At 36.2% G+C, this 15,519-nt stretch overlaps 1 protein-coding gene across 1 annotated transcript in view; it reads right to left on the bottom strand.

Moving 5' to 3' along the window:
• Positions 1 to 15,519, bottom strand: part of SYN2 (synapsin II) — a 183,131-nt gene that overhangs the window by 10,946 nt on the left and 156,666 nt on the right. The window contains exon 11 of the mRNA XM_085302561.1: positions 12,617 to 12,766. Within this exon, the coding sequence (XP_085158687.1) occupies positions 12,617 to 12,766 (150 nt within the window). The remainder of the gene's footprint in view (positions 1 to 12,616; positions 12,767 to 15,519) is intronic.

A 15,519-nucleotide genomic window follows, 5' to 3' on the forward strand; every position in this document is an offset into this window, starting at 1 on the left:
AGTCTTCAAGAATATTGGCTCAGTTAATTATACCCAGAGCAGAAAACCCTCTACTTGTCTAGAAGATAAATGTCTAAAGATGTCTCTGTAGCACTTCCTTGCCTTCTATAGGTACCTGAAATGGTTTCCTCAGAATTTAGGGGTAGAATTGGAAGAGGGAAGACAGTTTGTTCTTCAAAGCATGTTGTATTAGAATTTGTTTGGTCATGTTACTTCTTTTTCTACCTTTTATATTTATATGCGTTCAGACTGATTCATATATACTTGAATTTTGAATAGTCTGAAGAATGTTGAAATGGGTTGGAGCAAAAGCAGCAACTTGGAAGGGAAACAGTCCTTGGGCAAGAGATGCTAAACTGAGTCCTAGCAAAAATTGATTTTGATTTGGCTGAGTTTGAAAATTTAGTGAACTACAGTTGCAGCACGTATAGTTATTTTTGGGTTTGGTTTGTTTTTTTGTAATGCAGTGATAGAAGCTTTTCATAGATGTCTTAATGTCTGAAGGGAAAGACATTTTTCAGGTCAGGAATTGTAGGGATCAAGTGAGAAATGCCAAAATACAAGATGAGTTAGATCCTATAAATGAAACAAGAACAAAYAGTAAAACAAACAAGCAAGAGGAGAACTAAGAAAAAAAACAGGGTTGCTAAGCACAGGGGTAATTTAGATTTAATCTGCTTTCAGTAGGGTCTCAATAATAAACGAATACTTGAAAAGAGGCAAAGGTACAGGAGCAAAAGCAAGACGGAAGGTTGGAAAAGAGCTACAAATGAGATGGACCTAAAAATCAAAGATCTTCTTGAGCTCAGACTAGATATTCTCCATCCCAGAAATCAAAAACAACTGATTCACTAAATTCAGAATCAGGAGCAGGTATTTTTAACAATGAGAAATATACAAGCTACACTGGAGAAGCTCAGCCCTAACGCTACAAGAATTACCATGTGGGTAAGAGAGGAGACAGTTACTGAAGAAAAACTAATGGCAAGGAGCTAATTGTAGCATTCCTAAAGGATTACTGTTGGGTGATTCTCAAGTAGAATTTTCATCAAGCTGGCACAAAATAGCAGGTGTACACTACGAAAAAGTGTAGATGGTACAGAGGACCAATATATCCTAAAGAAAAAATTACATAATGGCTGGGAAAAAAAAAAAAAAGTTAACAGTATACCCTCCAAAAAAGAAAGCTAACCATATGCCCAAAGTCATTTATTTATAGACTAATAACATGGATCTGTGATAAATGCAGAGTTCACTAGCAGAAAAACAAATGAAAAGATTTGTGTGCACTAGTTATCAGCATGGAGCTGCAGTGAAAAAAACAAAAATCATATCACACATCAAGTGAAGTATTTCCAGAAAGTTTTAGACATAATGCTGTTGATCATTTTCATCTCCCCTGCTCAAGAAAGATGAATGTAAGCTGATCAGGTGCAGAAAAGTGCTATTAAACTAAGCAGGCAGATAGAAGAGTCTGTATATTGAGCATTTAGAAGTACTTGGCTTGCTTAGTTTAGCAAAATAAAGGCTAGAAGGCAGTACAGTTCCTTTTTATAAATATACTGTAGTGGTAAACAACCAGGAAGGAAAAGAGCTAGACTAATGGACAATGTGACCCAAAATGAAATGGGTATAAACCAACTGAATAAAACTGGGCTGGAAATCAGCTGACATTCCATAATTTATCAAAGTGGTGAGATTTTGGAGTGACTTTCTTAAATGGAGAATCCAAAAATAAAAAGCTCCTTAGCAGCTTGTTGCTTACAGCTTTATACAATTAGTGAGTATAGCAGGGATACTTACCAGCTGCTGTACTTTACCCTGTATGTGGTGAACCAGGCATAGGTGATTTAAAATTTCTTCACTGCATTGCTACTGTTGCTAACAGGACTACAAAGTTTTTGCTATTTATTGTGTATTCCCTGTGGACTGAAACAGGCCTAATTACAGCTAAAATGGAGAGATGTGGTTAAGCACTCCTTAAAAAGAAGCCACCTCCGTTTTGCCTAGTGCAGTTGCCAGCTAAAGGAGACCTGCCTCCCACTTGGTACATTTTTTGGAACACCAATAATGTTCAATACCGCCCTTCTCCACTGAGGAAATCTGGAAAACAGACTCTCAGCAGCACTGATGCCACCCTACAGTTTCTTCATGTTGAGGTTGCCATAAAGAATACAAAAATTTAGACCAGCTATTGTTGGGTTCTCAAGCAGGGAAATATCTGCTAAGAGGAGAAAAGCAGCTATACAGCTTAATTTCTGCTTGGAGTACTGTTTACAACACACACTGAAAAAGATTTATTTTAAACATCAAAAAGTATTGCAAATTAGATTTTACAGACTGAATGCTTTCTATTGCTAGATAACTTATTACTTGCTAAAGTAAAGCATCCTTTTTGAATATTTTTAAACATAAGCTTAATAATTAATACACTAGTATGGACTCACCACTGTTAAAGGGTACACTCCAGTGTTGTCCCTGAGAGACTGAAACAGATGACCTCCCACTGCCTATTCCAGGCCCATTTCCTATTATTTTGCTGACTAGAAATCATCCTCCCCTCCCCCCACCCCCCAAAAGTTGAAATCTCTAGAGAAAAACTAGCATGTTGACTAAACAGGGAAAAAGTTACTTAAGAAGTAGCAGCATTTATTGAAGCTACATGGTTCCCTTCCAGAGTCAGTCAGTAACTCTGATGCAAAAAGATGCTGTCATATTTTATTTCTTAAAGAAGCCAGATTTCAACTTCTTTATTGAAAAAGGAACATTAAAAGCGTGCAGTTGCCCAGCAGCTTTCAGGAAGTTCTTCCCAGTGAAAGAATGACTCCCCCTAGACAGCGAAGGAATGCAGGCTATGAGCTCCCCCTGCATGCTAAAGCAGCTGAGACTACGCATACACATGCACATTTGTACCAGAGAAAGTGGTAAGAAAGATGGACAGGCCAGTGAAAGTGGTACAACATGCCTAGAAGACCTTCCAGTTCCTGGAAAGTTAACCTTCCTCGCGGTACACAGATACCTCCCTGGACACTGAGAACAAGGTATTGCTTGAGGCTTGAAAGTGTCAAAACCTTTTGCTATTGTTTGGAGGTGAAAGGAAGGTTTTGATCCCGGGACCCACGGACTTCAGCCCTGGATGATGTTACACAGTATCTGCTCCTCTGATCTTAAAAAAAAAAAATATATCCAGGGGTGTTTTTCTTTCTTTCTTTTTTTTCGATATGGTGTGATCCTTGCATGAACAGGAAGAGCTTAAGATCAGCAGAGTTTCATCTGGAGCTACTAAGATACATTATTACTGAATCCATTCAGAATTTATTATTTGAAACAAAAATCTGGAAAAAAGATGGCAGAGTTAACTGAAAGTCTGGTCTCACAACCTGCAGTTAAGATGAACAGTGCCATGAGTATCACTGTTACAGAGCAGTGGAGTGGGATGAAGTAGTGCAGTACTGAACTAAGCACMCAAGCCCTACTCCAAATAATAACAAAATTCAGAACTCGAGTGTATGAACAGAGCCATTTCTTGCCTTTCCTGGTGCAGCACAAGTACACAACCACATGGAGGATAACACACTTCCTTGGTCCCTCCTAGGAGTTCAGAAGATACTGGACAATGATAAATGAGCAGATGAAGAAAAGCTTGCTCTGCTGGCAGCTGGCCAGGTGGAGCACTGATGCACCTCTTGATTAGTGTCTGAAGGAGGGGTGTGGGTGGGGAAGGGGTTGTTTGCCTTTTGTTTTTTCCTATGGACAAGCGAATATTTGAAAATGAGCTGCTTTGTTTTGGATTTTTCTGTAATTTCTCTTAGTGCTTATCCTTGTTGAAAATTGGAACATTTATTTAGCACATGGTCTTTATTCAAAATAAACTGTGGCAATGACTACTGAGGAGAGGGACAGAATCCTCAAAAGTTAAACATGGAGGAAAGCCAAACAGCTTTGCTCAACAGGTTATGGTTTAAAGGTCAGAGAAATTAAATAAAAAAGTCAAGTGGAGACGGAGAATAATAATAAAAGTAGAGGGGAAACACCCACCATAGCGCAGAAAAGACAGGATATTGAGGAAAAAACCCTGAAAAACAAAGCTATTCCTATTAGTTTCAATTTAAATAAACAGCAGCGGAGACTAAAAAGAGAAGAAAAATAAGGTAAAATCAAATGTCAAAAGAATTTTACATGATAGTAAGTATAGCACATAAAGATCCAACTTGGACTCTGTTTGTACTTGTATGGGTGACATGTAAGTAGGGAAGCTGTTGTGTGCTCTTTAATGTGAGGATCACTGGTTTTCTTGTTTAAATTTTGAAAAGACTAGTTTTTGCTCTACAATAGAATAATGACATTTTCTTGAAGTCTTTCAAAATGTCTGTGGAACAAAAAAGCCATTTCTCATATAAATCTATTAAGAACATACAGGATTATCTATAGTGCAAAGTTCATGATTTTTTAAGAATTAACAGTGTGTGCTTTGTTCCTGAGGGCAATTGCCCCAGGGTTGCAGAATTTTCAAAGATAGGGTCTGTTTCTGGCAACAGAATTGAAGGGAGAACAGGGAGAGCAAAGATGATCAAAATGTTAACATAGGCATAGTTTTATTTTGAGTAAAAGCAAAGAAGAGGAAAATATTACCTTTGAAATAAGCTGGGGAAAGTATCTGTTAACTAGTAAAACTTGTTATGTTTATCAGTTCTGGCCAACATTTTATTGACACTTGTATTATAAAATTATTAGCAGTAAGGCTGCTAATCCTATATCCTACAGACAACTGAGATCACCCTGGTCATCCGGGTCCTTAAACTTTACTGTCAGGTTGCCTTGCCTGTGCGACTTTGTCTTTTGGGTTTCTCTTCTAATAAGTATTTTGAGAGCAACTTTTTCTGTTATGAGCTTTGCTCAGCTTGTCTGCAGGGATCATGTATTCTTCTAGGTACCCTGCTAATAATGAGCCTTCAATATGAAGTATTCATAAATATAAGGTATCAGGCCACATCCTGAAAGCTTTTGTTTCATTTGGACAAATTTCTGATGATGTCAATAGAAGTTTTGACTGAATAATCCTAAACCTTTAAGAGATGCCCTGTAGTCTGTTCTCTCTTACAGTTTAAACATCATCAGATCCCTTTAAAAAGAGCATTATAAATGCACACTCGTTTAGTTGTTGGCACCTTATTTMAAAACAAGCTAGAAAAGATAAGCACTTGTTAGTGTTTTGATTTAATCGCCTTCATTTAATTGGCACATTCACAGCTAATCACCAGAAGTGTTTATGTAGACATTTATCACTAGTAAATATATGGCAAGCTATTTACCTGTTCCTATTCACACGTGAGACTAAATAAGCAAAAGAATTAAGCAATATGTATGYACTCCACTCAATAATTACTCCAGCTACTAGTCCATCTTAATAAGTATTTCCAAAGATGTTACTTTAACATCTAAGATAAATTTGTTAGTAAAAGCTCAGCTCAACATATGTATGTTGGGTCCCACTGTTTTTTAATTACTGCAATATTAAAAATCCTAGGATTTTATTTTTCTACATGAACTTTGCTTTTGATATATTAAATACAATTGCTGAATATCAAGTCAAGTCCAAATGCTTGACATAAATTAAAAAAAAATTGTTTAATAGAATAGTGTTTTAAATATATGCACCAATTCATCAAGAATTCTTAAAAACACCTTTAATCCAGCAGTTAAGTTTGAATCTCCACCTCTGTGGTGATATCTATCACTTATATGAAGGATATATACAATCTGTCCTGAATGAATGCCTTATTCAAAGGTGGACAAAACAGCCTTGGTGTAGTAAAACCTATGTTTAATGATATAAATGATATTTTAAATGATATACATGATGTTCAAATAAAACATATAAATAAATTTTGTAAATTTAGCTGGAATGAAGTGTGCCTCAACTGTGGCCTTTGACAGGAAGCAGTGAGCTCAAGATCCATTACATTTTTTTTTTTTTTTTTCTGTTGCTATCCTTTGTATTTCCATAAATGTAGATTGGATGTGAAGGGTGAAGACTATTTTTCTTTTATATTCCTGAAAACTGTATTAAAATAAACTTCTTTTGTTCTAAATATACACAGCTAGACATAGTATGTATATCTATATCTATAGATGACAGCATTAAAATTTATTACATATTAAAATTAATGGAATTAAAGGAAAAAATACATTAGAATGGAATGAAAAGATATTTTTGAATAGGGAGCATTTAGTATTTGTAAAATGTATACGCAGTTTCTTGTTTAGTCTGATACAGGTTCTATGATAGGATGTAATATGATATAATACTAAATAATATATAAAAAAATCACTCATCCAAAAAGATTATGGACCACAAGATGTCGCTATGAGTCAAATTATCAAAACTCACTGTAGTAAAAAAGATGATTATAGTGAAATGACTTTTAAAAACTGTTTTAACATTTGTTTTAAGAATAGCTTTTATCCTAACCTCCTAACYTTTGAAAGGCATTTTTTAAAATGTTGCATGGTGTATATAGTCCCATGTATATACACCATGTATATGGTGTATATAGCAATATTTTTCATTTTTCCTAATGAGTTTTGATGATATTGCTTTAGATTCTCTGTCAGTATTTTTAGGAAGACTTAGTTGCTGCTTGCTAGTTTTCCTTTTCCTTGCAACAGTAAGTCAATACGCATTTTAATATGAACAGTACTTTGCTTACTAGGTAGTATGATTTAAAAGAACTTGGAGACAGAGAGACAGTGAAAGTAGTGAAGAGTAGTAGTTTTTGTCTAAAGTCACTGATGGTGCTCAACATGCGTACGTACTTTCTCAGGTAAACGTTCAATAGAAAAAAACCCTATTGACTGCTAATACGGACTACAGAATATGGTCAATTAATACCTAAATATATACACTACTTGTTCACTGACAAAGTATGCTGTTGTGTTTATATAAAGTAATATAATGCCCCCTTCAAGGGGCTCTGAGCTCCTGCCGTGGAGCCCTGGTCAGAGAGAAAGTCAGGCTAATCTCTGAGCACATTTAAGATCTGATGTTTCATCAGATTTTACTCCACACATCTAGGTACATCAACTTTACAGCCATACGATGCCATGCAAAATAACTGCACTGCCGCCTTGTTCTCCGTTTAAATGTCTTCCTAAGAGAAAGAAATACAGCACACATGGTTTKAGGAATGGCACACAATTATTTTAGAGCATCTGGCAACCTCCTTAAGGCTAAAATATTCTTAAATGACCCCTGCTGTCTTCTAGTAGTGACCTAATTACACTAGGGAGCAATTTGCTTTGCTCCAGTTCAGCAGGGTTTTCAGCTATTGATACTCGAACTCTGTATACATCCTCATCTATGCAGAATGATTTAATATGGCCCTTTAATTTGTTTATTTGTTAGGCAGTCTTGCCTTCTAGATATGAGGAAGAAAAATATGTTCCTGCAAATAAGTGCCAAGGAACTGTGACATAAGGAAACTTCTTGGTGGTGGTGTTAATCCATGGCATGAATACAGCCTGGCTTAATGCAAGTAGGTTTATTGTCAGGTGTCCAAAAAGATGATATACAGCTGTAGCAAATCTACAGATCATGGCTGTGCTCCTCTTCCAGTCATCAGCTGTTAAYGCTTCAAGTAAACTTGTATGGGAATGTGCACAGCAGAAAGTCTTTTGGAGGTGAGGCCCACACCTGGGTGTTTGTGGAGGAGCTTACTTCTCCCAATTAGCAAAATAATACTGAATTCTAGATTTCCATATAACTCCACCATGGATTACTAAGATCCTTCTGAATTAAGTGCATTCCCCTTCAGTTAAGCTCAAATCAAGTAATTGTATTGTCCGGCTACCATAAAAGCTTCAGTGATTTGAAACAAATTGCTGCTCGTTATAAGCAGTCTGCATTAAAAAAACAGCAAATACAACTGACGGAATAGAACTGTGACTACTCTTATGGAAGCAAGTGAATAGGGAACTAGCTTTGCTTTTCTCTACGGAATTAATACTTTTTGTTATCTATGCTAGTGATATTTTCTGCGTAATCCATATTTGGCTTAATTTTCTCTCTGAACACAGAAAAATCAAACTGGAGATAACTACTTGGTTCTAATCAAATCACATAAAAGATCAGTGAATAAAGAATGAGGAAAATAAAGAGAATAAAGGAAAAATGAAAATAAATTAAAACAGATCTATATGCTGAGTTAGGGCTCCTTGATCCCGGTCTCAGTTGAACTTAACGTATTGTACTAAAACTTGTCTGCAGGTGAAGAGCGGAGAAGGTATTTACAAATGTTAGAAAATTAGGTTAAGAAAAGAAATACTTCAGGTTCCAGTATTCCTGTCTCAAATCATTTAAAGCACTGGCCTCTTTACTTCTGCACTGTTTATTGCTTTATTACTGGTGTATTACTTCTTTCTTTTAAAGAGAACGGAACCAAGATATATTCGGTAATGCTGTGCTCTTTGTGATGTTGCGTGGTTAAGGATATTGTGCCTCTGGTGCATATGTTCCTTCCTTCCATGAAGGATGTAAGGTTCCTTTCTCTTTTGTGGATAATCCAATACGGCCTTGACAGAGTGCTGTACTGAGATAACACTTCCCTAATATGATTGTTCTTAGCTTGAAATATGAATATTACTTTAAGCATTTGTATGTTAACATAAAATTTACGCACAGTTTATTATTGTACATAGAATTTACTTCATCACAGTTCATGTCATAACTTGATATACAGCTACAGTTTTATAAACAAATGCTGCCACAGAAAAAAGCATGAAATAGTTTGCACTGACCACCATCTGCAAATAGTCTTGCAAATCCAAACAGCAGAAATTTCAGCAGGGATCTTTCCTATCAGCAGATGGAGACACAGCAATGATAACTCTTGTTTCCAGGGTAACTTTTGTGATTCCATTGGCTAGAATGCTTTACGGGCTATTTTAACCTACTGGTTCAGATTTTAGGAAATGACAAAGATATCTCAAGAGTTCTATCAAAACTATTAAAAGAGGATAAAAAAGGAGGAAAATCTAAATTTCCATTATTTTATTGCCTGTAAGTAGAGCACCAGGACTTTAGTCTGTCTCATGGAAAACAGCTGTTTTAATAATATTCCTGTAAAAGATTCTATGATATATTTTCATCTTGCTTTTCACTAAAAAATCTGTCATGTTTTTAAAAGAAATGGAAATAACCTAACTTTGGGGGCTACAAATACTAGTTGATTTCAAAGAAAATACCATCAACAAAGTTTAACTGGACTCCTACTAATTAAAAATTAATTTGAAGGAGACTTTTTGACCATATATAGTTAGATCAGACAGAACTTCCCTAAGTCCAGAGACTACTTCTTTTCTTTGCAGTGGAAAGACTCCTAAAATAGCTGATAAAAGCAAAACTGGCAAGCTTTGACTCCTGAAATTAAGAACTGCTTTTTATCCCAATACGGTAGGATCATGCTGTCAAAGGTATGCAGTAAACTATAGCCTGGGACCACAAGCAAAAAGCATGACACAGTCTGTTGGCTGCAGCCAGCATCAGGTGAGGTAAGGTGCAACACAAGTAAGTGCAAACACCTTTTCTCATTCACATATTAATTCTCTGCCATTCTGTGTACCTGTGTAACAAGTTATGTTATAGAGCCTAGTGAGTGCTTTTTATATGTATATTAAAAGTATATAAAATATTAAAAGTATATATATGCATGCACATGTCTGATAGCTTAGATTAGAGTAAATGGGTTTAAAGACGAGTTTAAAGTGCAGGATCTGCACTTCTGAGGTTTCAACATAAGCAGGACATTGTTGGAGGTCCTTGCCTTTGGAATTTGCTCCTTCTGGCACTCTGACAGGGAGAACTTTGTTAGCCTTCAGAACATATCACAAGGCCAATCATTACCATCAAGATTTGGCAGCATGGCTCTAAACAAAGGCTTATTTTCCTAATCTTTGGTTTGTTTTTTGATGGATGACTAGTTAATTGGAAGAGGGTTAGCACTACTGCCCACTGAAGGCATTTATAAACTGAAGTTTTCTTTTATGTATGAGGCACCCAATGTCACAGTAGTGGGTACGCTGTAAATAACTAAAACAAACATGCAGATAATAAGGGAATTCAAAACTCGGCACGTGTATAACTGTACTATTGACTGTAAACTGTTCATCTAAAAGCAGAAGTAACAAAAAGCACACATTACTCTTCGATAATACTTTGGTCTCTAAGAACATACATACACATGCACATACTTTATTTTGGATACATTACTGGCCTTGGCTTTTATAGGATCTGCAGAAATATGCAGTATCCATCTATCCCCTGCCCCCCGAATGAATGGGCTATATTTCTGAAGATTAGGAAATAATTTCTCAGATTAAAAGAAAACTGCTCAAAGATGTCAGAGACAGGTTGTTTCAACAGATTGATTTTATTCTTAGAAAAGCAAAAATTACCTGTACAAGGGAAGGTATGTATTTTAAATACTCTAGATCTATTTAATGATCTTCCCTTAAATTTCACTAGACTAATAGGTATTTGCAAATGGTATTTTCTGAGGAAATTCAGATCCCCTTTGTCTGTCTTAAACTGATGGATAATTTGACATGGCAAATTTTAAGGAAGCAGAATCTGATTATCTGAGAAGAAAACCTCTCAACAAATACTGCAAACATTCTGCAGGTATTTTCTGATCAACTGCAATCCATAATAAATAACAAATAGGAAAAGGAAAAGGCAACATCCTGTTGCTGCTAGCAAAGGCTGAATTCTTCAGTAACATAAACTAAGCTAGGAGAAAACTAATGGAAGTTCAGCAGCTAGACAGCAAATATGTTTTGGTTCATCCACATTTTTCTTAGGAAGGAAGAAAACTTTTTTTTTGCACATGATGGGTTGCAGCAATGACTAAATTTATGAATTTCCTTAAAAGGTTGCTTTTGTGTGCTAATTTCATTCTGGACCTGGTCTTACATATGAAGTTTTCTTTAAAAGTGAGTAAATACCCAATTCACACACAACAGATAATCTTTGGATGATGGCAATATCATAAATGCTGCTCTGCTTTTGCCTTCTTTGAAATCCAGGGAAGCATGCCTACTCGGGTCTTTACTTTTTTTCCCCCAGAATGTGAAATATTAACAGCTCTAATTGGAGAGAACTGACTGAGAATCTGCCCATTCTTGTTGCAAGTTTTGCTTTATGTCAATTTGCATGTTTTGGGCAACTCTATAATTGTCTTTTTACTTCATTTAAAGATATGGCTAATTTGTTAGACCTAAAATAAAATACATTTGGGCATAAAGTAATTTATTTTTTCCTCTCCATGTCCCTCTTTTTAGGTGCCCTTTACAATGGACTTGAGTCATGTTAGATGGAAACTTCTCCATTGTATGTGGTTACGTGGTTGAAACAATTTTGTGCTTAGTTTCAAGTGGCTGTACTATAAATAGAAGCCACACCACTTCTTTATGTGGGATGGTGTATTTTTATAACTTAAAGCATGATGAGATATTTGAAGAACAAATTAGTCATTCTCCCTCAAGAACTAGTCTGCCTGAGGTATGCCACAAAGTTGTTTTCAAATTGTTTACCTGGTGTGAAGCCTACTTAGAGTAAAAATAGATTCTTGACTTAGGCTTGGTAATTCCTGTCTTCTAGTTTGGCTTGTTCTGTGGCTTAACTGATCACCATGGAGCTGCACTGGTAGCGATCAACAATACAGCTCTTAATGCGTTACGCTCAGAATGTATTGTTATGGTTTATTCTTCCAGTGTATTAAAAGTACATGGAAGTTGTAGCTGATCATGCTGCTGTGATCATACCTGCTGCCTAGCCTGTAAACCCATAAAAGATGCTATTTAAGCATTCATTTATGTAGCACTTTTATGTTCTTAGAACATTGTGCAAATATATCATATTCTCAGAAGTTACTTAAAGGGTCAATAAAATAAACTTCGCGTGTTGTAAGCACAGAAATAGAAACATAAAGGTGATTTCCAAAGTTGGAAAGCAAGCTGGTAGCAAGGGCAGGGAAAGAATTCTATGGACCCCATACTTACACCATCAGACCATGTAAAATAAAATAAATGCAAGTTCATCTGTTTGCAACCTTTGACATAAGTTTTCTAGTATGCTAAACATACCTCAGGTGTTTCCTAGGTTTGAAAAGCATTTTCCTGAATTGCAACACAAATTATCATGTAATTTACTTCTCACAAACGCACAAGAACAACTACTGTCCTAGCATTTTTGCTGACATCCTGAGAGCAAAGGATGTCTACAACAGCGCTTCTATTATTTCCATGATATTTAAATTTCCATGATATTTTATGCAGATATGACTAGAAGGAAATAATACAAAGCCTGGTAATTCACTGAATCCAGTTATTCATTTATGTGTAGAACCACATTAATAAAACATACTACCTGCACTGCTTAATTATCTCTGGAGATAATCTCACTTAAACATGACAAACCTCTGTAACATGCTGATAGGTTCCTGCAAACTGGCAGTTTATGGTATGTGAGCGTACTTTTCCAACCAAATTCTTTGAGGAAAAATCTGAGCTTAAAATTATAGAGTAAGTCGCTATATTTTTTTTAAAAAAGGTTTCCTACCTGAGGCTGCTGAGTGGCGGTGGGTCTCTGAGGAGATGGTATAGGAGTTTTGGACAACATTTGGTTCATTTTGCTTACGACTAGTTCAGTTATATGTTGCCTGTCTTCAGTCTGATGCTCACCAATCAGAGGCATTGCACAGTCCATGACCTGTGAAAATAAAGCAATGTATCAGCTATTGAGATGGCACCAAAGTAAACTAATTCCACATCTGAGTAGAATATCATCTATTTTATTTTTTACAAAAGGCAAGTGACATCTTAGAAATGGTATATACTATATCAGAAAAAAAGCCTGAGTGCAGGATATGGGTCAGTGGAACAAGAAAATAGCAGTTTTACAATGTCATCTCTTTCCAATCTTAAAGCATTACGCGGGTTCAGTATGATATTTGGGCATACACTTGGTGGGAAACATGATTCATGTGGGAAGCACATAGCTATAGCAGATAGCCAATATGAAGGTTTCTTAGGCTACCTTGTGGACTGCCAAAAACCTGAAGTAATTACCTGCACTACGGTCCAAATTACATTTTGGAAGGGCTGTTCTCTTATTTGATTTGTGGCTCATACCATGTTCCTCAGCTGAATTAGTCCATGGAAATACCAACTAAAACTTTAGCTTTGTAGCTTTTTGTTGGATTTCTGCTAAGGGAAGGATGGATCTTTAGGGACTAATGAAAAAATTGAAATGACACCATATGTGCGTGTTATTATTGACAGACTTTTATGAAAAATTGTGAGTACGCAGTGCAGCTGATGGAAAAAAAACCCTACGAATTTGTAAAAAGAAAAGCAGGATGTCACAGAGGCAAATAAACACGTATGTATTTCCAATCTAAATGTGATAGGTTGATACTGTTTAACAATTATTTCATTCAACTTTTCAGATGGGTAAAAATAATACTGAATTCAGTTCACTTTGGTTCAGTGTGTTTTAAGTATTTGTTATTTCTACAGTATCCCTATTGTTGGTGCATCTGTGTTTGGCCCAGGGAGAGATAAAGAAAAGAACAACTAAATAAACACAACTTCTATTGACACTGGACACCTTATTTCAACAATAAAAAAGGGTTTAATTCACTTCCAAAAAACTGTTATCCTTTCACAATTTGTTTAAGTGCTGTTCAGAAAGAGGTAGAGGCATGTCACCTGCAGCCCTGCATTCTGGTGCTTCTCATAGGTATGGATAAGAAATGACTGGGGTCTACAAGACAATAAATATTAATAATCGATAGGAGGCTGTCTGGAAAAAAGCTTAGACTACATTAGCAGTAATACAATGTATGGATTTCGTTGCATCTGATCCAGTTCTATTCTTTGTAAAACTGAATTGTATCCATCTCATTTTCAGTCTGTGTAAAGCTGCCCAGCTGCCAAATCTCATGCAAGATGTATCGCAAGCATGGGCAAATCATGCAGTGGAGACTGTAGTACGATCTACTGGTAACGTAAAGGGCAGTGGTGGGCAAAGAGCAAAAGAATCCTTAAGTAAGGGATCAGCAGGGTCCTCATAGATTCTGCACAACCAGAAAGGGATTATGAGTTCTGCGGGGGTGTTTTAGTTCAGAACAAAAGTATTAGTGTTTCAGATGGAAAAGATTCTAGCTTAGAAGAATCATTTATGTTTTAGAAAATGGTCTCCTAACCCTCAGCTATTCCCCCTCTTAGAACTACCCTCTTCCTCACCCTCATAATGAATCAACTTCTCACCCATTTACCCATGGCTTTCCAGTAGTACATCTTCTTGCATCTCTTTGGCCTCTAGAGTTCCTTCTCTTATTTTAGACACAGACAACTATGGATGTGAATGGCTGGAGAAACACCGTACAACACTTCCCCTGCTCCTATCCAGTCTCTAGCAAAAGGACTAGAAAGAGTTCTGCTAGCAGGAGACAGGGCTGTTTTGGCTAGAGAAGCTGATTTTCACCTTCTCAGGTGTATGCAGAGTGGACATTCTGCTGCAGGTTGTTGCCTTGAGCCATTTTTGTCAGTCACCCATTTTGTGGGGTTGAAGAGAAAATACTGACATTTTGTGATAAGGCCTGATTCTGCAAATATATTACAAGGTAGAAGAATGTTATCTATAGGGGTGACACAGAGATCAGACTAAAGAACATAAAGCAAGTACATTTGCATTGTGTGGAACCTTCCTGAGATGGAAGAGGCTGCAGTAGAGACTAAATTTAGAGCTCTTCTTCGTCCATCAACCTACTTTAAATATGTGCAGGGCACTTCATCTCCTTTACGGATAGGAGTACATTTTTACTTGCCTTCTTTTACATATTCAAGTGCTTCTAGGAATAATCACTCAATTAGGGTATTTAAAGAGAAATTTGGATCTAAGAGAACACATATGTTCATGCTAACATTGGAATGCAATCTTTCATGTTACACGGTAGTTAGGAAAAAGCTGCATTCTGAAGAACATTATGCGGGCTTAAAGATTTTCAAAATATTATGAGAAGTGCTATAGAAATTCTTACTGAAGCTGACAAAGACTACTGTATTCTATTAATGAGATTAGTTTGAAGTCCAAAAGCATTTGCATGATTCTTCTGTTTGTTCATTTAAGAGAGCCAGTGGCATTGTGTATTGTCCATCAAGGTGCTGGCAACTCTTGTTTGGGGATTTTCAGATCTAGGATATCTCATCTAACTTGCCTAACAGCTAAGATGTTCTAAAATAACCCCAGAGTAAACACAGAGGTAGTAGTTGAGGGTTAGAGAGATGTTTCCTATAAAATGAATGAATGTTTTTTTCCTTGGCTACATCAGTTATCGGAAATGCTTAACAGTTGCACTGGAAGTTTCTATAAAATTTACCATATTTTATATACATATTTTTAACTGGAACATAAGCTGTGTTTTTAATTAATTGAGGGAAAGGGATGAAACCAATATG

The sequence above is a fragment of the Rhea americana genome, unplaced genomic scaffold, assembly GCF_003343005.1.
Source record: "Rhea americana isolate MKP2758 unplaced genomic scaffold, rheAme1 scaffold_19, whole genome shotgun sequence".
NCBI classification, from domain to species: domain Eukaryota; kingdom Metazoa; phylum Chordata; class Aves; order Rheiformes; family Rheidae; genus Rhea; species Rhea americana.